The sequence below is a fragment of the Leucoraja erinacea genome, chromosome 10, assembly GCF_028641065.1.
Source record: "Leucoraja erinacea ecotype New England chromosome 10, Leri_hhj_1, whole genome shotgun sequence".
In the NCBI taxonomy this organism is placed as follows: Eukaryota; Metazoa; Chordata; class Chondrichthyes; order Rajiformes; family Rajidae; genus Leucoraja; species Leucoraja erinaceus.
In genome coordinates this window covers 24,940,182-24,966,111 of record NC_073386.1, presented here as the reverse complement: position 1 = coordinate 24,966,111, position 25,930 = coordinate 24,940,182, and the positions used below count along the sequence as shown (strand labels likewise).

The following is a 25,930-nucleotide window of genomic DNA, read 5'->3' as shown; positions in this document are numbered from 1 at the left end:
ATGGCAAGAATGTCTTTCCTCAGATTAGGAGACCAAAACTGTACGCAATACTCCAGGTGTGGTCTCACCAAGACCCTGTACAACTGCAGTAGAACCTTCCTGCTCCTATACTCAAATACTTTTGCTATGAATGCTAACATACCATTCGCTTTCTTCACTGCTTGCTGCACCTGCATGCCTACTTTCAATGACTGGTGTACCATTACAGCCAGGTCTCGTTGCATCTCCCCTTTTCCTAAACGGCCACCATTTAGATAATAGTCTACTTTCCTGTTTTTGCCAACAAAGTGGATAACCTCCCATTTATCCACATTATACTGCATCTGCCATGCATTTGCCCACTCACGCAGCCTATCCAAGTCACCTTGCAGCCTCCTGGCATCCTCCTCACAGCTAACACTGCCCCCCAGCTTCGTGTCATCCGCAAACTTGGAGATGTTGCATTCAATTCCCTCATCCAAATCATTAATATATATTGTAAATAGCTGGGGTCCCAGCACTGTGCCTTGCGGTACCCCACTAGTCACTGCCTGCCATTGTGAAAAGGACCCGTTTACTCCTACTCTTTGCTTCCTGTCTGCCAGTCAGTTCTCTATCCACATCAATACTGAACCCCCAATACCGTGTGCTTTAAGTTTGTATAGTAATCTCTTATGTGGGACCTTGTCAAAAGCCTTCTGGAAGTCCAGATATAACACTGGCTCTCCCTTATCCACTCTACTAGTTACATCCTCGAAAATTCTATAAGATTCGTCAGACATAATTTACCTTTCATAAATCCAAGCTGACTTTGTCCACTGATTTCACCACTTTCCAAATGTGCTGCTATCCCATCTTTAATAACTGACTCTAGCAGTTTCCCCACTACAGATGTTAGACTAACTGGTCTGTAATTCCCTGTTTTCTCTCTCCCTCCCTTTTTAAAAAGTGGGGTTACATTAGCTACCCTCCAATCCTCAGGAACTACTCCAGAATCTAAAGAGTTTTGAAAAATTATTACTAATGCATCCACTATTTCAGGGGCTACTTCCTTAAGTACTCTGGGATGCAGCCTATCTGGCCCTGGGGATTTATCGGCCTTTAATCCATTCAATTTACCTAACACCACTTCCCGGCTAACCTGGATTTCACTCAGTTCCTCCATCTCATTTGAACCCCGGTCCCCTGCTATTTCCGGCAGAACCAAAGTAGTTATTCAATTAATTAAAAGTAGTTATGCCAGGATAAATCAGACCAATTCATAACGAGTTGGTCTCCATTCGTCGTTTTTTTGGAATCATATGGTGCAACACAATTGTAAAAAATAACTGTTTCAGGACTGGACGAGGGTTGGTCAAGACTATAAATAATGATCTCCTTTTCTTTTCACTATTTTCTCTCTCAACTTTCTTCATTTACTCGTTTTCTTTCTTCACACACTATATATTTCACATTTTTCTATCCTTTACTATCTAACTTCTTTTTCTTATTCTCATCTTTTTTCAATGTAACAAAAAAAAAAGAAGTTGTACATAAAATGTATTATGAAAATATATATTAGGCACTTTGGTGCCATATGACTGTGCTTACTTCTAATAAAATAAAATATTTAAAAAAAAATTAAAAAAAAAAAAAAAAAAAAGTAGTTATGCCATGTCCTTGTTCCCTTTGATAAATTCACCTGTTTCTGACTGCAAGGACTACATTTGTTTTAACTAATCTTTTTCTCTTCACATATCTATAAAAACTTGCAGTCAGTTTTTATGTTCCCTGCCAGTTTTCTTTCATAATCTATTTTCCCTTTCCTAATTAAGCCCTTTGGCCTCCTCTGCTGGACTGAATTTCTCCCAGTCCTCTGGTAGGCTGCCTTTTCTGGCTAATTTGTATGCTTCATCTTTTGTTTTGACACTATCCCTGATTTCCCTTGTTATCCACGGATGCACTATCTTCCCTGATTTATTCTTTTGCCAAACTGGGATGAACATTTGTTGTCGTTCATCCATACAGCCTTTAAATGCCTTCCATTGCATATCCACCGTCAACCCTTTAAGAATCAATTGCCAGTCTATCTTGGCCAATTCACGTCTCCTACTGTCAAAGTTACTTTTCTTTAAGTTCAGAACCCTTGTTTCTGAATTAACTATGTCATTCTCCATCCTAATGAAGAACTCAACCATATTATGGTCACACTTGCCCAAGAGGCCATGCACAACAAGACTGCTAACTAACCCTTCCTCATTACTCAATACCCAGTCTAGAATAGCCTGCTCTCTCGTTGGTTCCTCTACATGTTGGTTTAGAAAACTATCCCGCATACATTCAATGAAATCCTCTTCCTCAGCATCCTTGCCAATTTGATTCACCCAATCTATATGTAGATTGAAGTCACCCATTATAACTGTTTTACCTTTGTTGCACGCATTTCTAATTTCCTGGTTGATGCCATCCCCAACTCCACTACTACTGTTAGGTGGCCTGTACACAACTCCCAATAGTGTTTTCTGCCCCTTAGTGTTTTGCAGCTCTACCCATATCGATTCCGCATCCTCCAAGCTAATGTCCTTCCTTTCTATTGCGTTAATCTCCTCTCTAACCAGCAACGCTACCCCACCTCCTTTTCCTTTCTTTCTATCCCTCCAGAATATTGAATATCCCTGGATGTTCAGCTCCCAGCCTTGTCACCCTGGAGCCATGTCTCCGTGATCCCAACTATATCATGGTCATTAATAGCTATCTGCACATTCAACTCATCCACTTTATTACGAATGCTCCTTGCTCACAAAACCTTCAGGCTTGTTTTTATAACACTCTTACCCCTTATACAATTATGTTGAACAGTGGCCCTTTTTTTTGCCCTGGATTTGTCTCCCTTGAATATAGCTCCCTTTCCTGCACGTCTCTGGAGGATTGCATCAATTTTAGAGTCATGGCTGCTGTGGCTACTTGCCTCCCCTTACCTATTGGAGTAGCTGCATGGCATTCTTTCAATCCATCTATTATTGTTAGTTACAATGTATGTACAACACAACGCATATGTTGGATTAGACAGAGTTGAGATGCCTCCTCAAAAATATTATCTAAAGTTTCATCATTCTGTTCTATTTCTGCTGTTTCAGTTTCAGAATCTGCATCGGAGATCTCCCTTTCATTAGTGACTTTTTCTTCTTCAACTTTATTAATCTTTTCTATGGTGCTTAGCATATTTGAAGCATTATCAGTGACGATGCATAGAATCTGGTCTTTCTTAATTTCAAAAAATCTTTCAAAATTTCTTCCATGGCAAATCAAATCATCATCATTGATGGCAAAATAGTTAACTCTTGTGACGAGTGGTGGCATCCATTTTAATGAACATGAACCGCCCCTTCAGAGCTTTTCGAAGCTTTTCCTTTTCATTTTTGGTGTATTCACGTATAAGTTTTCTGATTCCCTCCCTTGCCAGGGAAACTCCTAGTTTCTTAGCCATTTCTTCATTTAGGCATGGAAAAGCTGGTTGTGAAAATAAAATTAAGGCCACACCATTTCTTACAACGTTCGATAAGGTGTTTCTTAAACATTTCTGTGGTCATTGTTAGTTACTATGTCTTAGTAATGAACCGGGTTGTCCCTCAGGGGATTTGTTTTTTACTGACTAGGGTAGTTGTAAGATTTTTACTGGTTCTTGTATCTTTCTCATTTACAACTTTCACACAATCTTTTACCATCATCATCTTCTATCATACACTGACACACAAAATGTTTTTTATCTGTAGTTATTTGAAAATATTCAAAAACAGTAGATCTGGTTGAAGTTGTCTTTGCCATTGAGAAAGGGGCTAGCTTGGGAAATTTTGTATTAACTCAAATTTTTAACTCAAATCACCAAATTCTTTGACACTTTGCCAAGACTAGTGTTTACTGCTGTTGAGAAGGAAATAATCATCACTGACGATTTATTTTGCAGTAAATCATGAAAATTTGTAATCTGTATTCATTTATAATATATATCCCCATAAATGAATGACTAAATTGACCTCAGTAGCAGGTGGAGGGATATCAATTGATGATGGCATTTGTTTACGTTTTGTTTCTCGTCGTTCTGCCTCCAGATGGCAGCACCGATGGGATTTCTCATTGTCTCGGGTGGAAATAAAGTGTGCAGTATGTTTAAAAAGAGAGATTTATTTCCAATTTACGTAGTCTCCGAAATTTATGTAGAGGTCGGAGTCGGGCCTTTTTTTACCGACTCCGGCTCCGACTCCAGCAGCAGCACCAAAATTGCTCCGACTTGACGACTCCAACTCCACAGTCGTGGTTGATGTGATTGCACTTGCTGGTGTCGTGAAAAATCCATTTCATATTATAATTTGTATTTCTTGAAGTATATCCCCCGCTCATAAAATGTTAGCTTTTTGGGCCTGGAATTTGCAGACAAGTAACAATGTCGAAATGCTATTTTTAAAACTCGTTTTTTGTGCATCATAGGATAACATTTTCAAAGTCGCATACACATGTATCTGAATTGTTAAGTAATGATTTCCATTGATTAGAGTGGGGAAACCTACAATAGGTATAGCATAGGAGTGGAGACCTAAATCACTGACAACAACTTTGGGAAACCTGTGTTAAACCAAGAGCACAGAAAACTGAAAGCTGTTGTTAGTTTTGTTGTATAACTAGACCAAGTGGGACCCATAGGGTCCCTGTCACACGGGAGGGCTGGTCCCCGAACGCAATATTCCACCACTCACGCATAGCCCCCAACTGCGCAGGCGCAGCTGATGGGTTCCCGTTGTGACGCAAGAGATCACTGTTGTGATGCAAGTCTCGGCAACCCTCCCAAAGTGCGCCTCGCCATCCCTCTTCCTACCCCTATCCTCCATTCACCATCATCCCCAACACTTCCTCCCCTTCCTCTTCACCCTCTCTTTTCTTTCCCCTCTCTTCCTCCTCCATCCCCCCCACTCCCTCCTTCACATCTCCCTCCCTCTCCATTCCCCTACCCTCCCTATCCCCCTCCCTCCTTCCATAACCCGTCTCCCCTCCCTATCCCCCTCCTCTCCCTCTATTCCCCTCCTCCACCCTCCTCACCTCCCCCACTGCCCTCCTCTCTGTCTATCCCCCACTGCCTAATCTCACCCCCCCCTCCCCCTTCTCCCCGCCCTCTCCCCTCCTCTCCCCCACTCGCCCTTCTCACCTCCCCCAATTTCCCCATCCTCCATACCCCCTCCTCGCCCTCAATCCCTGCACTCTCCCTCCTCACCTTCCCAGGATCTCGATGTGAACCAACGCCCGCCCTGTTTTCTCCACCACATCGGAGATGACGTTGTACATGAGGCGGGCGCTGTGGGTAGGGATGGATCGATTGGCGACGAAGTTGTATTTGTGGCGTGAGGCTGTCGTGGGGACGGGCCGAGCAGCCCAGAGCCTGGGGAGGGGGAGGCCGAGGCTGCCGCTCCTCTCCCTCCCCGCGGTCCCGCAGCAGCAACCCCGGGTGCCGATCTTCTCTCTCCCCGAAGCAGCAGATCTAGCCCCAGCCTCAGTGCCCAGGCCAAGTCGCCAGTGCGGCCTCTCCAGGCCCCCGGACCCCGCATCGGCTCCAATCCCAGGCCAGGGCCCGGGGGGGGGGGGGAATTAAGTTAAAGTGAAGAGACGACCCGTGGAGGAGTTTGTAAAATAGAAGGAAACTTACCCGTGGAGCCGTTATGTCCCTGTTGCGAGGTGAGGCAAGGACAGACGAAAGGAAGAAAAACTGGCGGTCTGAAATTCTGCAAAGATCACAACTGTGGATGAGGACTCCTTGGGTGTCTTTTGTAATGCCATACAAGTAAATACGGCAATTGGGGGCGCTGTTTTAATTTTTGTAAAGTTTAAAATGTAAATAACTTGTAAAATATACCATTAATCTGAACGTAATTTGATACACCACACGACAGGACAATGGTGAGTAAGGTGTGCCAAAAATTGTAGTGCTATCGCATACCGTTTTGGCGTAATTTCAGGAACAGAATCACAGACAGACAGACAGAATGACAGACAGACAGAATCACAGACATAATAACAAACACGATGAGAGTTTTAGTTATAGATAGATAGATAGATAGATAGACAGACAGACAAGACAGACAGACGTTGTAGGCCGTCATTTTAATTCCTCAATCTTTTACTATTCCCTCCTCTGAGCAGGGAACATGAATAGCACAGCATTGTATCAAAGTACACAATTCTTCTGAATTATGCTGAAGCTTGCTTTAAGCATACACTAGCAACTACTTGCATTTATACAAGTAGTATAATGTATCAAGACATCACATGTTTCGGAAAAGCATTATCAAACTAATATTCCTCCAGTATTTTTCATCGATTCAGGTGGTGATTAAATGCACGACTAATATTATGGTGCTCTGAAATCAAAACAGTGGAACATGTAATTATGGAAGAAGAGCTTACAAGACATTAGTGTCATTCGTAAGGTCAAATTGGGAGAGAGGACGGGAGGGGGTAGAATTGCATGCAAACACACAATACAGTGCTGCATCTTTTAAAAATGTTTTTTAACATGGCACATTGATGTATTTCACACTATTCGTTGTTATGAGGAAAATTTGTTTTTTTGTCAATCAATGCTGATTAACATGTTTGTTTCAAGCTTTTGCTGTTTTTATTGGCGTTATTTACCATTCCAAGTAATCAGGGCTGCCAACATTGTGTGAGAGTTGGGAGTGAGAAATTGCGAGAGACCAAGCACGAGGGAGCGTGGCGACCGAGGGGGGGGGGGTGGGACAGAACTTTTGGTACGGAACTTTTTCATTTTTCAGCTTGAAATTGTGCAATATGGTGCATACTGTAGCGATTCTTTTAACTTACACTTCAATGCAATATATATGCTTTAAATTGGATTGGATTAGCTATGACTAAAATTAGACTAAATTACATTCCTAATTACATTCCACAGTAGAGCCCAGGCTCTGATCACCACGTGCAGCACATGAGAACTGGGAGAAATTCAGAGACCAGCAGAGGAGGACGAAGGGCTTAATTAGGAAAGGAAAAATGGATTTTGAAAGAAAACTGGCAGGGAACATAAAAACTGACTGCAAAAGTTTTTATAGATATGTGAAAAGAAAGAGATTAGTTAAAACAAATGTAGGTCCCTTGCAGTCAGAAACAGGTGAGTTGATCATGGGGAACAAGGATATGGCGGACCAATTGAATAACTACTTTGGTTCCGTCTTCACAAAGGAAGACATAAATAATCTGCCGGAAATAGCAGGGGACCGCGGGTCAAATGAGTTGGAGGAATTGAGTGAAATCCAGGTAAGTCGGGAAGTGGTGTTGGGTAAATTGAATGGATTAAAGGCAGATAAATCCCTAGGGCCAGATAGGCTGCATCCCAGAGTACTTAAGGAAGTAGCTCCAGAAATAGTGGATGCATTAGTAATAATCTTTCAAAACTCTTTAGATTCTGGAGTAGTTCCAGAGGATTGGCGGGTAGCAAACGTAACCCCACTTTTTAAGAAGGGAGTGAGAGAGAAAACAGGGAATTACAGACCAGTTAGTCTAACATCGGTGGTGGGGAAACTGCTAGAGTTAGTTATTAAAGATGGGATAGCAGCACATTTGGAAAGTGGTGAAATCATTGGACAAAGTCAGCATGGATTTACGAAAGGTAAATCATGTCTGACGAATCTTATAGAATTTTTCGAGGATGTAACTAGTAGCGTGGATAGGGGAGAACCAATGGATGTGGTGTATCTGGACTTCCAGAAGGCTTTCGACAAGGTCCCACATAAGAGATTAGTATACAAACTTAAAGCACACGGCATTGGGGGTTCAGTATTGATGTGGATAGAGAACTGACTGGCAAACAGGAAGCAAAGAGTAGGAGTAAACGGGTCCTTTTCACAATGGCAGGCAGTGACTAGTGGGGTACCGCAAGGCTCAGTGCTGGGACCCCAGCTATTTACAATATATATTAATGATCTGGATGAGGGAATTGAAGGCAATATCTCCAAGTTTGCGGATGACACTAAGCTGGGGGCAGTGTTAGCTGTGAGGAGGATGCTAGGAGACTGCAAGGTGACTTGGATAGGCTGGGTGAGTGGGCAAATGTTTGGCAGATGCAGTATAATGTGGATAAATGTGAGGTTATCCATTTTGGTGGCAAAAACGGGAAAGCAGACTATTATCTAAATGGTGGCCGATTGGGAAAGGGGGAGATGCAGCGAGACCTGGGTGTCATGGTACACCAGTCATTGAAGGTAGGCATGCAGGTGCAGCAGGCAGTAAAGAAAGCGAATGGTATGTTGGCTTTCATAGCAAAAGGATTTGAGTATAGGAGCAGGGAGGTTCTACTGCAGTTGTACAGGGTCTTGGTGAGACCACACCTGGAGTATTGCGTACAGTTTTGGTCTCCAAATCTGAGGAAGGACATTATTGCCATAGAGGGAGTGCAGAGAAGGTTCACCAGACTGATTCCTGGGATGTCAGGACTGTCTTATGAAGAAAGACTGGATAGACTTGGTTTATACTCTCTAGAATTTAGGAGATTGAGAGGGGATCTTATAGAAACTTACAAAATTCTTAAGGGGTTGGGCAGGCTAGATGCAGGAAGATTGTTCCCGATGTTGGGGAAGTCCAGGACAAGGGGCCACAGCTTTAAGGATAAGGGGGAAATCATTTAGGACTGAGATGAGAAAAAGTTTTTTCACACAGAGAGTGGTGAATCTCTGGAATTCTCTGCCACAGAAGGTAGTTGAGGCCAGTTCATTGGCTACATTTAAGAGGGAGTTAGATGTGGCCCTTGTGGCTAAAGGGATCGGGGGGTATGGAGAGAAGGCAGGTACAGGATACTGAGTTGGATAATCAGCCATGATCATATTGAATGGCGGTGTAGGCTCGAAGGGCCGAATGGCCTACTCCTGCGCCTAATTTCTATGTTTCTATGTTTCTAGGAACAGGAGTACGGAGGATGCCATCTCAACGGCACTTCACTCCGCCCTCTCCCACCTCGACAACAGAGACACTTACGTAAGAATGCTGTTCATCGATTACAGCTCGGCATTCAACACCATTATACCCTCTAAACCAGTGGTTCCCAACCTTTTTTTGGCCATGCCCCACCTAATCACCTCTAAAATCCTGATGGCCCCCCCCCATGTGGTGATATATAATTCTTATCATTTAAAAAGTGAACTCCTTCAGCTGAAGAAGCTTAAAACGCCAATACCTTGGTTTAAACAAGCTTCAAAAGAACATTGTGGTGATTATGCTGAAAAAAATAATTGCACTACTATGACTGTATGCACGTAAATATATTTATTTATTGCTCATATTCTATGTCACTCTTCTAGGGAGATGCTAACTGCATTTCATTGTCTCTGTACTATAATTCTTATCATTTAAAAAGTGAACTCCGTTTCAGCTGAAGAAGCTTAAAACGCCAATACCTTGGTTTAAACAAGCTTCAAAAGAACATTGTGGTGATTATGTAATAACTACACAATAAAGACCTTTTTTACCCAAAACAAATTATTTACTCAAAATAACATCTGAAACATAAACTACATATGTTTACCTGATAGAAAGTCCAAAAAAATAAAAATCGAAAATTTGGACCCAGACCTCCTCAGTCGCGCTCAATTGCCCCCCTTAAAAATCAAATTGCCCCCCCTGTGGGGTGTACGCCCCACGTTGGGAACCACTGCTCTAAACTGATCACCAAACTCGGTGACCTGGGCATCGACCCCTCCCCCTGCAACTGGATATTGGACTTTCTAACCAGCCTGTTAGGTTAGACAAACACACCTCATCAACCCTCACCCTGAACACCGTCGTTCCACAGGGCTGTGTGCTGAGCCCCCTCCTCTACTCCTTCTTCACCTACGACTGCACACCTGTACATGGTATTAACACCATCATCAAGTATGCAGATGATACAACGGTGATTGGCCTCATCAGCAACAACGATGAGTCGGCCTATAGGGAGGAGGTCCAGCTCCTAGCAGCATGGTGCGCTGACAACAACCTGGCCCTTAACTCCAAGAAGACCAAGGAGCTCATTGTAGACTTCAGAAAGTCTAGGGGCGGCACGCACATCCACATTAACGGGACGGAGGTGGAACGTGTTTCCAGCTTCAGGTTCCTGGGGGTCAACATCTCCGATAACCTCTCTTGGACCCACAATACCTCAACTACGTTCAAGAAGGCTCACCAGCGTCTCTTCTTCCTGAGGAGACTAAAGAAGGTCCATCCGTCTCCTCAGATTCTGGTGAACTTCTACCGCTGCACCATCGAGAGCATCCTTATCAACCGTATCACAGTATTATATGGCTACTGCTCTGTCTCCGACCGGAAAGCACTGCAGAGGGTGGTGAAAATTGCCCAACGCATCACCGGTTCCTCACTCCCCTCCATTGAGTCTGTCCAAAGCAAGCGTTGTCTGCGAAGGGTGCTCAGCATCGTCAAGGGCTGCTCTCACCCCAACCACAGACTGTTTACCCTCCTACCATCCGGGAGGTGCTACAGGTCTCTCTGTTGCTGGACCAGCAGGTCCAGGAACAGCTTCTTACTTGCGGCTGTTACATTGCTCAACACTCTACCTCGGTGATTGTCAATTACCCCCTCTCATCCCGGACAGGAAAAAAATAATTGCACTACTATGACTGTATGCACGTAAATATATTTATTTATTGCTCATATTCTATGTCGCTCTTCTAGGGAGATGCTAACTGCATTTCATTGTCTCTGTACTGTACACTGCACAATGACAATAAAGTTTGAATCTGAATCGGATACTCAAGCATAGAAACATAGAAAATAGGTGCAGGAATAGGCCATCGGCCCTTCGAGCCAGCACTGCCATTCAATATGATCATGGCTGTTCATCTAAAATCAGTACCTCTTTACTGTTTTTTCCCCCCCATATCCCTTGATTTAATATCCCCAAGAACTCTCTCTTGAAAACATCCAGTGAACTGGCCTGCACTGCCTTCTGTGGCAGAGAATCCACAGATTCACAATTCTCTGCGTGAAGAAAGTTTGTCCTCATCTCAGTCCTAACTGGCCTACCCTTTATTCTTAAACTGTGACCCCTGCTTCTGAACATTTTTCCTGCAGTTACAGTAAGTGAAAATCTAGTAGGCAAGCAGGATGCTTTCTCCAACCACTCCCATTTGAAGTCCACTATCTTCCACCATTTCTACCCAGTGCTTGGTACTTACTTCTAGCAGCCACTGGTTGTCCTCCAGGATGCACCGAGCCACAGCATGATCCATGCCAGTCACCTGGGCGAATTTGGTACAGAGACTTTCACGGCAGCGGCGCTACGCTTCCGACGCCACCGATAGCCCGGGACTCTTGCACCGAGGCTGCTCCATGGCCAGAGCTGCAGTGAGCGTCTCGCCAGCCCGGCAAACACTCGCCAGCCCGGCAAACACTCGCCAGCCCGGCAAACACTCGCCAGCCCGGCAAACATTCGCCAGCCCCGGATCTTCAACACCCGCGGCCCATGCAGTTTATCTGAGTTTTTTAATTTTCGTTGATCACAGAATTTCTCACGACAGAGCGTGAGAAATTTGTGATCAGCATGAGAACGTGAGAATTTGTTCAAATGAGTGATTCCCACACTTAAAGCTTGAGAGTTGGCAGCCCTGAAGGAATTAATTCTGAAAGTGGTAGTACCTAAGCATTTTGGCATTAGCAACATTGTTTATTGTTCTGGTAGGGAGTCTTGGTTGCCAAAATCTCAAGTACATTCTGAAGCTTACACTTAGTCACTACTCGAAAAGTTAACTTTTCAGAAAATATGCAAATTATTTAGTTAATTAAAAAATATTTTTATTTCAAGGGATTATGTATGAAAGACAATGCAAATGAAATTACACATCCACCTCCTGTGAAGTGCTCATCTATAATATAGTTGCACTCCTGTGCTCTTGCTAATTGTCGTCTTCATCCTCATTACCAACACAGATCTTTTGCGGACTTGCAAACTACGGCAGAAATAGATAAACATTTCTGTTTGGTCTTGAACTCTGCAAACACTAATGCTAATACTTGGCTCTATTCCTTTAGTCCTTAGTTTTAAGTTTCTTCCATTAATGGAGATTCACATAGCCTTTTTATATGTACCCTGTGCCTGCCTTCCTGTAAATATTTTTAAATACATTTGACCTTTGGATTGATCTAGTAAAATGTATAGAACTTTATTTATTTATTTTTTGTTTTCTAATGTCTAGCAAAATGTGGGCATTTTTTGTTATTTATCAAAAAAGCTTTTAGCAAATGCAACAATTGCTCTGTAAAATCTCAACCTAATTGAAGACTTTACGGTAACAAAGCACATGTTGATTTGATTTTGATATAATTTGATATAATTGATATAATTTAATTGTCACACAACCAAGGTCGGTGGAATTTGGGTTGCCAGCAGCGGTACAGTAATAAAGAACACACAACCACAATAAAAATTTTACGCAAACATCCACCACAGCATTCATCACTGTGGTGGAAGGCACAGAACTTGGCCAGTCCTCCTCCATTTAAATTAAATTACAAAAAAATATAACTCCCATCTATGAGATCACTGTCAGTCCACCTACTTCTTCAGACCTTCTTCAGATGTTATATCATCAATGTAGATAGGTGAGCCAATACCTTAAGCAGCCATACATGCCCACGCCATAACACCCCTACTACAGGTGCACAACCTTTTATCCGAAGATCCAAATAACGAAAACCTCCGAATAGCGACATTTTTTCGGTCCTTGAAGAAAGGTCCTTGAAAACGTTCAGTGAGGGCGGCCCGCAGAGGTGACAGCGGAACCTCCGGTCGGTCCTCGAAGAAAGGGGAACTAAATCCCCATTCATAAAAGAGAAGGTGAGGGTATATTGCGCGGGAGGGTTAATAATTGACAATATGCTGCTACCTCCCAGCTGCGTTAAAAAGTTCCTACGGTAGACTCACGATACACAGTGTATCGTGAGTCTTGCGTGGGAACCTTTTAACTCAGCGTGCAGGCAGCAGTAGATTGTCGCTCCCTTCAGTTTCACCCCACCTACACCCCTCTGCTTCCCGGCCATGTGTGTGACCCCTTCCCTCCCCTCTCCAGCTCCCCGCTCATTGCACCGGCGCGGGGGCTTTGTACTGTCTTCACGTCGCGATGCTAGCAGCACAGTGCCAGTCACCGGAGACGTCAGGACCAACGGAACACCGACCCCCAGGCCCACTGCAAGTACGGAGATCCCAGATCAGCAACTCCAGCCCAGCCCCGTTCCAACTCCAGAGGAACACGCTCCCCGTATGGGCAGAAGCTGATGGTGTGCAAGGGGTACGTCTTGTTCTTGGGGTGGCACAGCTCGGGCTGTGGGCGAACTGCCACGTCGCCGTAGCGGCCCATCGGGGAGCGGATTCCTCTGGAGTTGGAGGGGGAGGGGGGTATTGTGCTGTTTGATCGCCCCCTACTATTCCAGGGACAGGGAGACAGGACGTTCACCGAGGGCGGCCCGCAGAGGTGACAGCGGAACCTCCGGTCGGTCCTCGAAGAAAGGGGAACTAAATCCCCATCCATAAAGGTGAGAGTATATTGCGCGGGAGGGGTAATAATTGACAATCTGCTGCTACCTGCCCGCTGTTAAAAAGTTCCCACGGTAGACACGATACACGGTGTATCGTGAGTCTTGCGTGGGAACTTTCTAACTCAGCGTGCAGGCAGCAGCAGATTGTCGCTCCCTTCAGTTTCACCCCACCTACACCCCTCTGCTTCCCGGCCATGTGTGTGACCCCATCCCTCCCCTCTCCAGCTCCCCGCTCATCGCACCGGCGTGGGGGCTTTGTACTGTTTTCACGTCGGCGATGGCAGCCAGCAGGCTAGTGCAGTCACCGGAGACGTCAGGACCAATTGGACGTCGACCACCAGGCCCACCGCAAGCACGGAGATCCCAGAGACCCACAGCCAACAGCAGCCCAGCCCAGCTCCAACTACAGAGGAACCTGGGTTGCGGATGACGGGGCGCAGCTCGGGGCGTCGTAGGGGCCCATCGGGGAGCGGGTTCCTGTTGGTCCTGACGTCTCCGGCCACCTGCTATCCTCCGGGAACTGTACCGCCCTTGCAGGAGAGTGGGGTTGTTTGCAGTTGCAGAGGGAGGGGGCAAGGGCGGTACAGTTCCCAGTCTCGGCTCCAGTCCAGGGGGGTGGCCGGAGACGTCAAGACCAACGGGACAGCGACCCCCAGGCCCACTGCAAGCACGGAGATCCCAGAGACCCACAGCCAGCAGCAACTCCAGCCCAGCCCCGCTCCAACTCCAGAGGAACACGTAGGGGCAGAAGCTGATGGTGTGCAAGGTGTCCTTGGGGTGGCGCAGCTCGGGCTGTGGGCAAACTGCCACTTGTCGCCGTAGCGGCCCATCGGGGAGCGGATTCCTCTGGAGTTGGAGGGGGAGGGGGGTATTGTGCTGTTTGATCGCCCCCTGCTATCCCAGGGACAGGGAGACACAGCGGCGTTTTAGACTGGTGGGCAATCACTTCCAAAGTTCTGCCGACACAGTCAGTACACCTCTCCTACACTGCATTTCATACAAACATTTATTCTGCATGAAAAAACGACATTGAAGACTCAAACTCGCGACCGAGTAACTGCCGGGATCAAGGCGCAAATTCGCGACCTTGCGGATATGAGCCGAGCACTCTACCACTGAGCCAGCCATTAAAATCTACGCTAAAAAAATTTCATTCCGAAGACCGACAAATTCTGAATTACGAAAAGTGTCTGGTCCCAAGGCTGTCGGATAAAAGGCTGTGCGCCTGTACTGTGTTTCACAGATGAGGTGATATGCTTTGGATCTTGGGCAGTTCCTTCTCTAGTCCATACTTTGCTCTTGCCATCACTCTGATATGTTAATCTTCATCTCATCTGTCCACAAGACCTTTTTCCAGAACTGTGGTTGCTCTTTTAAGTACTTCTTGGCAAACAAACCTGGCCATTTTATTTTTGCAGCTAACCAGTGGTTTGTATCTTGCAGTGTAGCCTCTGTATTTCTGTTCATGAAGTCTTCTGCGGAGAGCAGTCATTAACGAATCCACACCTGATTCCTGAAGAGTGTTTCTGATGTCAGACAGGTGTTTGGGGAATTTTTCTTTATTATAGAGGGAATTCTCCCAGTTCTTCTATCCAGAGATGCTGCCTGTCCCGCTGAGTTACTCCAGCATTTTGTGTTATCTTCTGCTCTAAGAAATGAAATGAACAGGGGCGAAAATAGCAGACTGCAGACTGCTGGAATCTGGAGCAAAACATAAAAGGGAAGATGACCAATATATAGAAGTGAGAGGGAGGGTGAGACCAAGGTTGATGATGGGTGGAACCAGGTGAAGCGGATGGATCATGGGCAATGGAGCAAGAGGGGTGAGGGGATGGGAAATGTGAAACAAGGGGAAGGAACCCAGGTAGATGCATACATGGTGATGGGCAAAATAAACTACGTGGGAGTGGGTGTGAGGTCTAGGTAATGGGGGGGGGGCCATTACCTTGTGTGGCAGAGGAGACCCAAGGCAGACAGGTGGTGTGGGAATGTGAAGAGGTGTTGAAATCACTTGCAACTGGAAGCATGATGTGACTACTGTGGATCGAGTGCAGGTGCTTTGCAAAGCAGTTGCTAGTCTACACTTTGGCCAATGTAAAGGAGGTCACATTGAGCATTGAATGCGATAGTCAAAATTAGAGAAGGTGAACATGAGAGGGGTATTTAGTAGGTATGTTACAAAACCTACCTGAATCGTGTCTGAGAATCTGTCCCTGCCCTGTGTGTGTGATTTTGGCGCTGTTTAGAGGGGGCGGGTTTAAAACGCGATATTTACTAGGCTGTTGCAATCGAAAATGTTCAGCCTAGTAAATCATTAACGGAAAATCGCTGAAAGACCCCGTCGCAAAAGGTATTATTAGTTTTTATGGCCTTGTATAATAGTTATAGTAGTTTAAAAATCATTCTCTCAACCCGCAACCTCTCGCAGCCCCAGGGTTTTATAAAGCAAACAATTAAAGGTATGTACCTTATTTTTACATTAAAAGGGGCTTCTTAAGAACCCTGTATATAACGTTTTCTATAGCGAATAGTTCCTTTTGGGCTCTTTATATCCCGCAGTATTTTTCTGGGCATTTGAGGGCACAAATCCACTGCATTGTGAACGTTCTAAACCAGCGGGTTCCACAGGAACCCACTAGAAAGCCGATTTTAATTGACTAATTTACAGCAATTGAACACTAAATTCCTTCTATTTGGCCTATAAATTAATGTAAATGAGATTTAAAAATCATGTTTTATTGTGAATTATTTGTGAATATTATTTGGACACTTAGGCTATTTAAAAATGTTAATCAGTTATTAAGAAATGGATAGATGTTTAGATCTAGTAATTGAAGTTTGAAATTAGCTACAATTGGGTAACTAACTAATTATATGCTTTAATTTCAGGTCCTCCAAGTAAGATTATTTTATATTTGTTTCAGAATGGTTCAATCTATGATAACTGAAAATTTCATTCCGTTCTCGTAATTTTTAAGAAGGTTATGGGCTTTTGACTGTCCTCGATCACAACTTTTTTGTTATGTCCATAGAAAATCAATAGGGAACAAGATGCTAATTTCCGAGTATGAAAATGGCCATACCTTTTTTATTACTTGAGATATGAAAGTGAATTAGGTGTCAAATTAAACTTATTGTTATGCTTTATCTGATGGGATAAATTGCAGACTTGATTTTTTAAATCTCAAAATTTTGTAACATTGCTATATTTAGATGCCTGGATGGTGTTAAGGGAGGTGGTGTATGGACGAGTGTTGCACCTCGAACAGTTGCAAGGTAAAGTGCTGGGGATGGGGATTATTAGGTGGGTAGGGAAGAGCAAACTGGGAGTCATGGAAGGTGTGACCCTAGAGAGGATGATGTGGGATCTCATTGCAGCTGGCATTAATGGTGAAGGTTGATATGCTGGTTGCAGAGGCTGGCAGGGTGATGGGTGAGGACGAGGGGAACTTTCTCTGTTCTATTTTGGGAAGGGGTGCATCCGATGGCTCCAACTACAGCAGAGGGGAATTCACATTTCCTGAAGAAGAAGGCCATTTCAGAAGTTTTAGAATGGAAAGCTTCATCATGAGAATAGATGCACAGATACAGAAAAACGTAGAGAAGGTAACAGGAGGTGGGGTGGAAGGTGTAATTGTGGGAGTGTGGCGGTTTATAGTAACTAAGTAAATGAATAGATATAACTCAATTCCATGGAACAGATTTGAGGATAATCATTTTTGTCTGCTTTCTTCCGGTCAGATGTTGACCACCGAAGTCAAATGTTCACTATGTGGGAGTGCTAAACTGAAATGCATTATGCTCTTCTGAGCAATTACATATTGGTGCCTTTATCAGCTTCTTGCAGAATGTATAGGTGTTATTTATTTTGAAATGCAGAAGGTTTAATTTTGTTTTGTTTAATATATTTTAACTTTTTGAAACTTGGGTAAAAATGTGAAAGTATTCATGACAGCTTGAATTCTACTTCTCGGTCTCGGCATTTTGTATAGAAAATCATTGAAACTGAACATGTATGTAATACAGTCTTGTGGTGTCTGTTATGCAACCCAAAAGATTTATTCAGTTCTTCTTCATTTCTCTAATGACATTTTCCTGTAACAGAGCTTAGGTCATGTTAGAATCTTGGTAGTGATTTGATGTAGCATTTGGAAAATATATATTGATATCAGTAAATTTTAACATTTTATGTTAAAAATATTTCAAAGTAGGCTGCTCTGGAAGGTTAGATCGCATGGGATCCAAGGAGAGATAGTTGAATGGATAGCAAATTGGCTCCATGGAAGGAAGCAGAGGGTGATGGTGGAAGGTTGCTTCTCGGACTGGAGGCCAGTGACTCGTGGTGAGCCTCAGGGTTCGTTGCTGGGCCCGTTACTGTTTGTCATCTATATCAATGATTTGGAGAGAACATACGGGGCAAGGTTAGCAAGTTGCTGATGATGCAAAAGTGAGTGGTTTTGCAGATAGTGAAGATGGTTGTGAAAGATTGCAGCAGGATCTGGATTGATTGGCCAGGTGGGCAGAGGAATGGTTGATGGAATTTAATACAGAGAAGTGTGAGGTTTTGCATTTTGGGATGTTGAACGAGGGCAGTAAATGGTAGGCCTCTGGGTTGTGTTGTAGAGCAGAGGGATCTAGGAGTACAGGTGCATCCTTGAAGGTCGAGTCGCAGGTAGATAAGGTGGTCAAAAAGGCTTTTGACATTTCGGCCTTCATCAGTCAGAGTGTTGAGTATAGGTGGTCATCTTGCCTTTGTATAAGATGTTGGTGCAACTGCATTTAGAATATTGATCAGTTCTGGGCACCATGTTATAGGAAAGATATTGTCAAGCTTGAAAGGGTTCAGAAAAGATTTACGAGGATGTTGCCAGGACTAGAGGGTGTGAGCTATAGGGAGAGATTGAGTAGGCTGGGTCTCTATTCCATGGAGCGTAGGAGGATGAGGGGCGAACTTGTAGAGGTGTACAAAATCATGAGAGGAATAGATCGAGTAGATGCACAGAGTCTCGTGCTCAGAGTAGGGAATCGAAGACCAGAGGACATAGGTTCAAGGTGAAGGGGAAAAGACTTAGTAGGAATCCGAGAGGTAACCTTTTCACCCAAGGGTGGTGGGTGTATGGAATAAGTTGCCAGAGGAGGTAGTTGAGGCTGGGACTATTCTATCGTTTAAAGGGCCTGTCCCACTTGGGCGCGCAGATGTGCATTCTGCGCACATGGTGTGCATTACGCGTGCATGGTGTGTGGTGATGCAGGCAGTGACGCGCAGTCGCGCACGCCGCCCCAGGATTTTGGGATTCACAAAATGTTTGCGCGCCACTTGCGTGATGTGCAAGTGACGCCCAAGTGGGACAGGCCCTTTAGAGACAGGTACATGGATAGGACGGGTTTGGAGGGATCTTGACCAAGCGCAGGCAAGTGGGACTAGTGTAGCTGGGACATTATTGATTGGTATGGGCAAGTTGGGCTGAAGAGCCACACTGTATCACTCTATGTCTCTAAGTAGGATGTTCATATCAGTTCCTAAAATAATGAAACAGTAATTCCACTAAACCAAAATTAAATCAATTTTAAAATTCAGTATGACCAAATCTCATGCGAGGCACAAGCAACGGTGAAGCATTTAAAAAAAAAAACAAGTTGGCAAACTGTAACTAGTGCAGGGGTCAGGGCCAGAGTAACAACTATTTCCAACTTATGTTAATGTCTTGGATAAAGCGACTGAGTGTATTAGAATTAAATGTGTTGATGATACAAGGATAAGTGGAGAAAGTAAGTTTTGAAAAGAATGTCTGACTCTGCAAAGCAATATGGATCCCCTGAGTAGGCATGTTTTTGACAGATACAGATTACACTTAGGAAGGAAGAACAGAAAAGTAGAATCCGGCACTGCACGGAGAGATGCTACAGAACCCTGTTGTACAAGAGATCTAATTATTTTGGTGTCGTACCTGGCAGCACCTAATTATAACTTTACAACTATAATAAGAGCAGTTAGAGGGAGAGCGAGAAGAATGCAGGTCAGAGCGTAGGAAATGTCCCCCATTGTCTGTGGAGAGTGAAAAACATAGTTAATAATAGAGATAGAATTGCCTCCCCTGGAAGCTAAGTTGTTGTCTATATCGGCCTTGAATGTATGTTTGGATGGATTTCTGGACATTTGGGAGTCTAATCATAGGAAATCGACAAGAAAATGGATTAGAGGTCAAGATTGTATTGCCTGCTATGTTATTGAATGGAAGTGCAGGTTTGTGCATTCATGCGGTTTTCTTATATCTGTGTCCTTTATGATAAATGAATAACACCAGTTTTCGGTTATTTTGACTTTTGCTGAATGGAGATGCTTATGGAAAAAGCAATTTTATGATTTAAGGTACTTGGAAATAAATGAATGATTTAGTGAAGAACTTTCAATGGAAAGTTTTTACAAGGTTTAACTATCTCAATTGGTCTAAGATTTAAGGAACCTTCCATTGATGTAGGTTTTTTTCCTCACAAGATTATCTACCCATTTGTTTTTATGTGTAGTATTATTTACAAATGTCATATTCACATATTATTGGAAAATATCTAATTTCTGGATAATTTGAATGACATTAATGGTGCTCATGTTTCCATTTACACTTGATTATACATGAACAGGAATTATTTGCAATTTCTGATTGTAGAGCTATACAGCGTGGGGACAAGGCCTTTGGCCCAAAGGGGCTGTCCAACTGCAGCGACCTAATCTGCAAGTTTAGATGAGTTTTCCCTCAACTCAAACTCGCAGCATGGTCGACACAAGGTTGTAGGAGGTCCTATGAGGTCACTGGAACTCTCCTTCTTGCTCGAGGGAAGTTCCCGAATACTCGTTGCCTCAGCTAGGTCGCGGAAAAAATTCAAGCATGTTCTGGCAGCTTGTTCCTTATGTGGACTACTCTGAGTTGACAGTGAGATCTCTTTTAAAATCTCTCCTGTACTTTGTGGAAAATGCTATGTGCTTTCACTTTATCCATGCCCTTCATGATTTTATATACTTTAACACGGTCACCCCTCAACCTCCTGCATTATAATAAAAAAAGTATTGGCTTATCCAGCTTTTCCCAATAACTCAAGCCGTGAATCTCTTGGAATACTAGAGTCACACAGCATAGAAAAGGGCCCTACGGCCCAACTTGCCCAAGCTGACCATGATGCCCCATCTACACTAGTCCCACATGTTTGTATTTGGCCCATATTCCTCTGAACCTTTCCTTCCCATGAATCTGTCCATATGTCTTTTAAATGTTGTTATAGGACCTGCCTCAACTAACTCCTTTGGCAACTCGTTCCATATACCCATCACCCTCTGTGTGGAAAAAGTTGCCCCACTGGCTCCTATTAAATCTTTCCCCTCGTACCTTAAGCCAATGTTTTCTGGCTCTTGTTACCCCTACACTGGGTAAAAGACTGTGCATCTATCCTATCTTTTCTCTTCATGATCTTATACACCTCTATAAGATCATCCCTCATCCTCTTGCAATCCAAGGAATAAAGTCATAACCTGCCCAACCTCTTCTTCTAGCTCAGGCCCTCAAGTCCTGACAACCTCCTCGTAAATCGTTTCTGCACCTTACCCAAGTTAATGACATTTATTTTCCTGTAGCTGGGTGACCAGAACTGCAAATTGCTCCAAATGTGCTCTCACCATCGACTTATGTAGTTGTATCATGAAGTCCTAATTTTTGTACTTTTGTACTTTTCCAAATTGCTTGCCAAATGCCTCCCTCATCACCCTGTCCACCTGGTGCATCCATTAGCCAAACTTTGTATTAGTGGTTTGACTACTTACGCCACGTAAGAGAACTTGTTGCTTTGGCTGTTTCTATATTGATTCATTTGTTTGACCGTTTGGAATATTCCTGGATTCTGTAGTAATTTTGAAACCTGAAATGTTTGTCATCTATCATGTGCATTTTCGTATCCTTGGTGTTAACGCCTGGTTCTTTTCTGGAACCTACAGATACGTAAACACGTTACTAAAGCTGATCCCTCAGGTCTTGCAGCTGCAGGAACAGCTGAGACAAGCTGTCCAAAATGGAGATATGGAAACATCACATGGCATCTGCAGAATCGCTGTGGCACTTGGAGAAAATCACTCAAGGTTTAACTTGCATTATTCTAATTTACCTTTGCATTTCTATCGTGTTTTGCCAATTGTTGCAATGCACTTAGCTCACCTATTGGGTAATCATGTGAAACTAAAATTGATACGGATACGGAAAAAAATCACATCCCCGTCGAGATAACAAATTAGAAAAAAGTTTCCCCCAATCCATAAAACTAGCTAAATAACACTAAAAACATACATTTAACACGTACTAAAAAACAACGAAGAAGAAAGGGGCAGAGACTGTTGGCGAGGCAGCCATTGCTGGCGCCACCTGGTGGATTCTCCCGGTAACCATTTTAACAATGGACAAGTCTGAATGTCCTTTCCAGAAGTTTAATTTGATGAAAATTGATGCCAAACTAAAGCTAAGTAGCAATTTGGAAGGTAATTCAAAGTCTAGGTCAAAGAAGAGTTGAAGGAAGGGCAGGAGGGTGAAGAGCATTAGGGAGCAAATTTAAGATCTTGCAATTTTTGCAATGTTGGAGCAAAGTGAGTGTGTATTTGGAGAACTGCAAAATTAATGTTGATCATTTCAGATTTTTTTTCCCTTATTAAGTTATGGCTGTGATTCATTTTAATTTTTAGTTAAAAAAAAAACATGGGGGGAAAAAGGAACATAAAAATCAAACTAGAGGCGAGGTGCTGAAGGGTTAATGTAGTTTTTCTGGGTAAATTTAATTTTTGGTTAGATCCAGTTGCCTGTCCATGAAGGGATAACAATTGTATTTGTCATACAAAATTGAATACAATAAACAATTTAAATATGTAGAAGGAAAAAAATTGAATTTTATGTGATTTCTGCGAACACCCTGAAAAGGTCAAAGTATAGTAAAGCCTTGTAATTACTGAGCTCTTTATGATGGACACTGCCACCACCGACCCTTACTTACACTCCTCTGGCCACAATGACTCCGCAGTCCGCAATGACTCCACTGATCCCGGACTCTCCCCCGGCTTCCAGCATGCTGGGGCCGACAACTCACCTGGATTCTAGACCCAGTTCCAGAGTCTGAAGAAGGGCCTCGACCTGAAACATCACTTATCCATGTTCTCCAGAGATACTGCCTAACCTGCTGAGTTACTCCAGCACCTTGTGTCCTTTTAACCAGCATCTACAGTTGTTTGTTTCTACTACTTATACTCTATTACGGGCAACCTGCAATAACTGACTCCATTGATCTCTATCCCTATGGTCCATTATAACAAGGGTTTATTGTGTATATTTTGGTGTGAGGCACTGTTAAAGTTAAATTATCTCATTGCAGTGAGCACTTTAGTTGCAGTAAGATCAGAACCACTCATCATTGAACCGAACAGCAGTTAATATTAAAACACCTGCTTTCAAATATTGAATATTAGCTGAAGCTTTTACAGTCTTATGAATTACTTTTGCTTTTCTCTATTCCTGAATTATGCTATGGGTATGTATTTACTGTAAACATTCTTAACTAAAGCTTGCGTGTTTTCCATACAGAGCCTTGTTGGAGCAAGTAGAACACTGGCAGACATTTCTTGCACTTGTCAACATGATAATGTTTTGCACTGGAATTCCAGGCCACTACCCAGTAAATGAAACTACTAGCTCATTAACCCTAACCTTCTGGTACACGTTACAGGTATGAACAAATATTTATGGTCATATATAAGCTCCAAATGCATTATGCCAATTTAGAGTGATATTTCTCATAGTTTTGCAATGTTATATAGAGGAACCTTTTTGGAAATTTCTAAGGAAAATTGTTAATATCCAAACACTAAAAATTATTAACTTTGTGTGCTTCCTAACTTGCTGATTATTTCTTCTTTTAAGTTTCAGAATGCCATTATTTTAGATTAGAAATACTCTGTGTGCGTGCATGTCCTATTAAAACATGAAAAGATAACACAGTGAGTCATAGGCCTGTCCCACTTAGGCGATTTTTCAAGCAACTACAGGCGACTAGTTTGTTGCCACATGTTCGCCGGTGGTCACCGAGAGTAGTCTCCTCAGTCGAGCAAAAAGTCATGGCGTCTTTCTGGTCGCCGCTAAATTTTCAACATGTTGAAACATTTTTGGCGACAGTGTTTGAGCGTAGCTTGACTTCTCCTGATGTAGGTGCTGTCGTAGGTTGTCGCCAGGATGACGTAGGTTGTCGCCGGTTTTTCGGCGACCTGCTACGACTATGACAGTCGCCAGCAGTTGCCTAAAAAATCGCCCATCAGGCAGCATCTCTGGAGATCATGAATAGGTGACGTTTCGGGTTGTGATGCTTCTTCATACTGCAGAAGGGTCCTGACCTGGAATATCACCTATCCCATGTTCTTCAGAGATGCTGCCTGACCTGTTGAGATACTCCAGCTCTTTGTGTCTTTTTGTGTAAAACTTGTGTCTCCATGAAAGGTTAACCCTGCAGATGAAAACTTCTTAAAGTCATCATTAACAAAAATAAATAGCAGCATGTTGTATAATGAATGACCACTAATTATTTTCCATTGTTCATTTATAACTTAAACATTTCAGTAATTGCTAAGTCTTTGAAAGTCTGATTTATATGGAATTATACATGACAAAGCCATCAAAGATTGTCGCCTTTTTCTGAACTACTTGTTTGATATGTTAAAAGATTGGCTCATTTACTGTTTTGCATTTTAATCCATTATTCCAGTCTACCTGGACTGGATTCTTTTTTAGTTCTATTTATATTTGCTTTTTTCTAGTTAAATGCTTTGGCATCTGCTGGTTTCATAACTACAGTGAATCTGAAATAAAGATCAGTTTTCCATATGCCCTTCTGCTGAAACGTTCTTCAATTCAGAGTTCACAAATGCATGGTGCCTTTTAAATTTTGGATATTCCTGAAGATACATGTGTTTAAGAATAAGGGGTAGGCCATTTAGACTGAGATGAGGAAAAACTTTTTCACCCAGAGAGTTGTGAATTTGTGGAATTCTCTGTTCCAGAAGGCAGTGGAGGCTGATTCACTGGATGCATTCAAAAAATAGTTAGATAGAGCTCTTGGGGCTAGCGGAATCAAGGGATATGGGGAGAAGGCAGGAACGGGGTACTGATTGTGGATGATCAGCCATGATCACATTGAATGGTGGTGCTGACTCGAAGGGCCGAATAGCCAATTCCTGCACCTATTTTCTATGTATCTATGATTACAACAATTTAAAGTATCTTTAGTTACCCGGTAAATCATGGAAGATAAGAAATAACAGATCACTGTGCTGATTTCTAATTACTGCCTTTCTGTTTGGAAATGCTGATGTGTTCATTACTGGTGCCTTGTTTATCAGGAGTGCAGATTCTTAACTATAATTAAAACATGTAAAGGTGCACCACAATTAATCATAACGTTGATACAATGAGACCTTGTGAGATTCATTTTTTTGAAACATGTTTATAAATATACACTTTTGAATTAATAACTAGAATTTCAGGACAGTGATCTGTTATTTCTTATCTTTCATGATTTACCATTCAACTGTTTTTTTTGTGTGGGAACAGTGGGAGTTGCTTCGATTTCGATACACAATGTGCTGCAATGCATCACTGTATGTTAGGATGTTGGGAATTGGTGCGCTCCTTGCTAAAGATGACTGCAAAGGTGTATTCTTATTCCCAGTCAGTTGCTTATTTTCAACTTCAGTATTACAGGACAGTTTATAATAAGCAATTTATGAAAGTAACAAAGCTCTTGAAGTACTAGTAATTTTATGCGATCTAAATATAAATTCTCATAATAAAATTAATATTAAAATTTTGGTTTGTGCCAGCAATGATTTGCGAAAATGGTTTAATAATCAGAACAGCATGTAGTGATTTATGGATGAAATATAGTGCCAGCTGAACAGATGATACTATGTTTTCAGTAAATCCTCAGGGATCCACAGGGCTGCCAATACTGATGTCTGAAAAATTGACTTCGAACATAGACATACCAGCACAGAACAGATCCTTCGGACCATAAATGTCTGTGCTGAAAATGATGCCAAATTAAACTTCTGCCTACACATGATCCATATTCCTCCATAGCCTATGCATTAATGTCTTATCTAAACATCTCTAAAACTACACTATCGTATCTGCTTCCAGCAGGACCCCTGACAGTGTGTCCAACACCCTGCTCCACACATCTCCTTTAAACTTTCCCAGATTTAACTCCCAACCGCTATTTCTGTATCTGATCTGCTGTACGCATTTGTCCGCTGCCTTCACTGTCTAATTCCATCACTAATTTTTGTGTCGTCTGGAAATTTACTAACCAACTCCTCTGTATT

At 42.9% G+C, this 25,930-nt stretch overlaps 1 protein-coding gene across 1 annotated transcript in view; it reads left to right on the top strand.

Moving 5' to 3' along the window:
- Window positions 1-25,930, top strand: part of ipo13b (importin 13b) — a 100,408-nt gene that overhangs the window by 13,557 nt on the left and 60,921 nt on the right. The window contains exons 3-4 of the mRNA XM_055641720.1: window positions 21,518-21,658; window positions 23,142-23,283. Of these exons, the coding sequence (XP_055497695.1) occupies window positions 21,518-21,658; window positions 23,142-23,283 (283 nt within the window). The remainder of the gene's footprint in view (window positions 1-21,517; window positions 21,659-23,141; window positions 23,284-25,930) is intronic.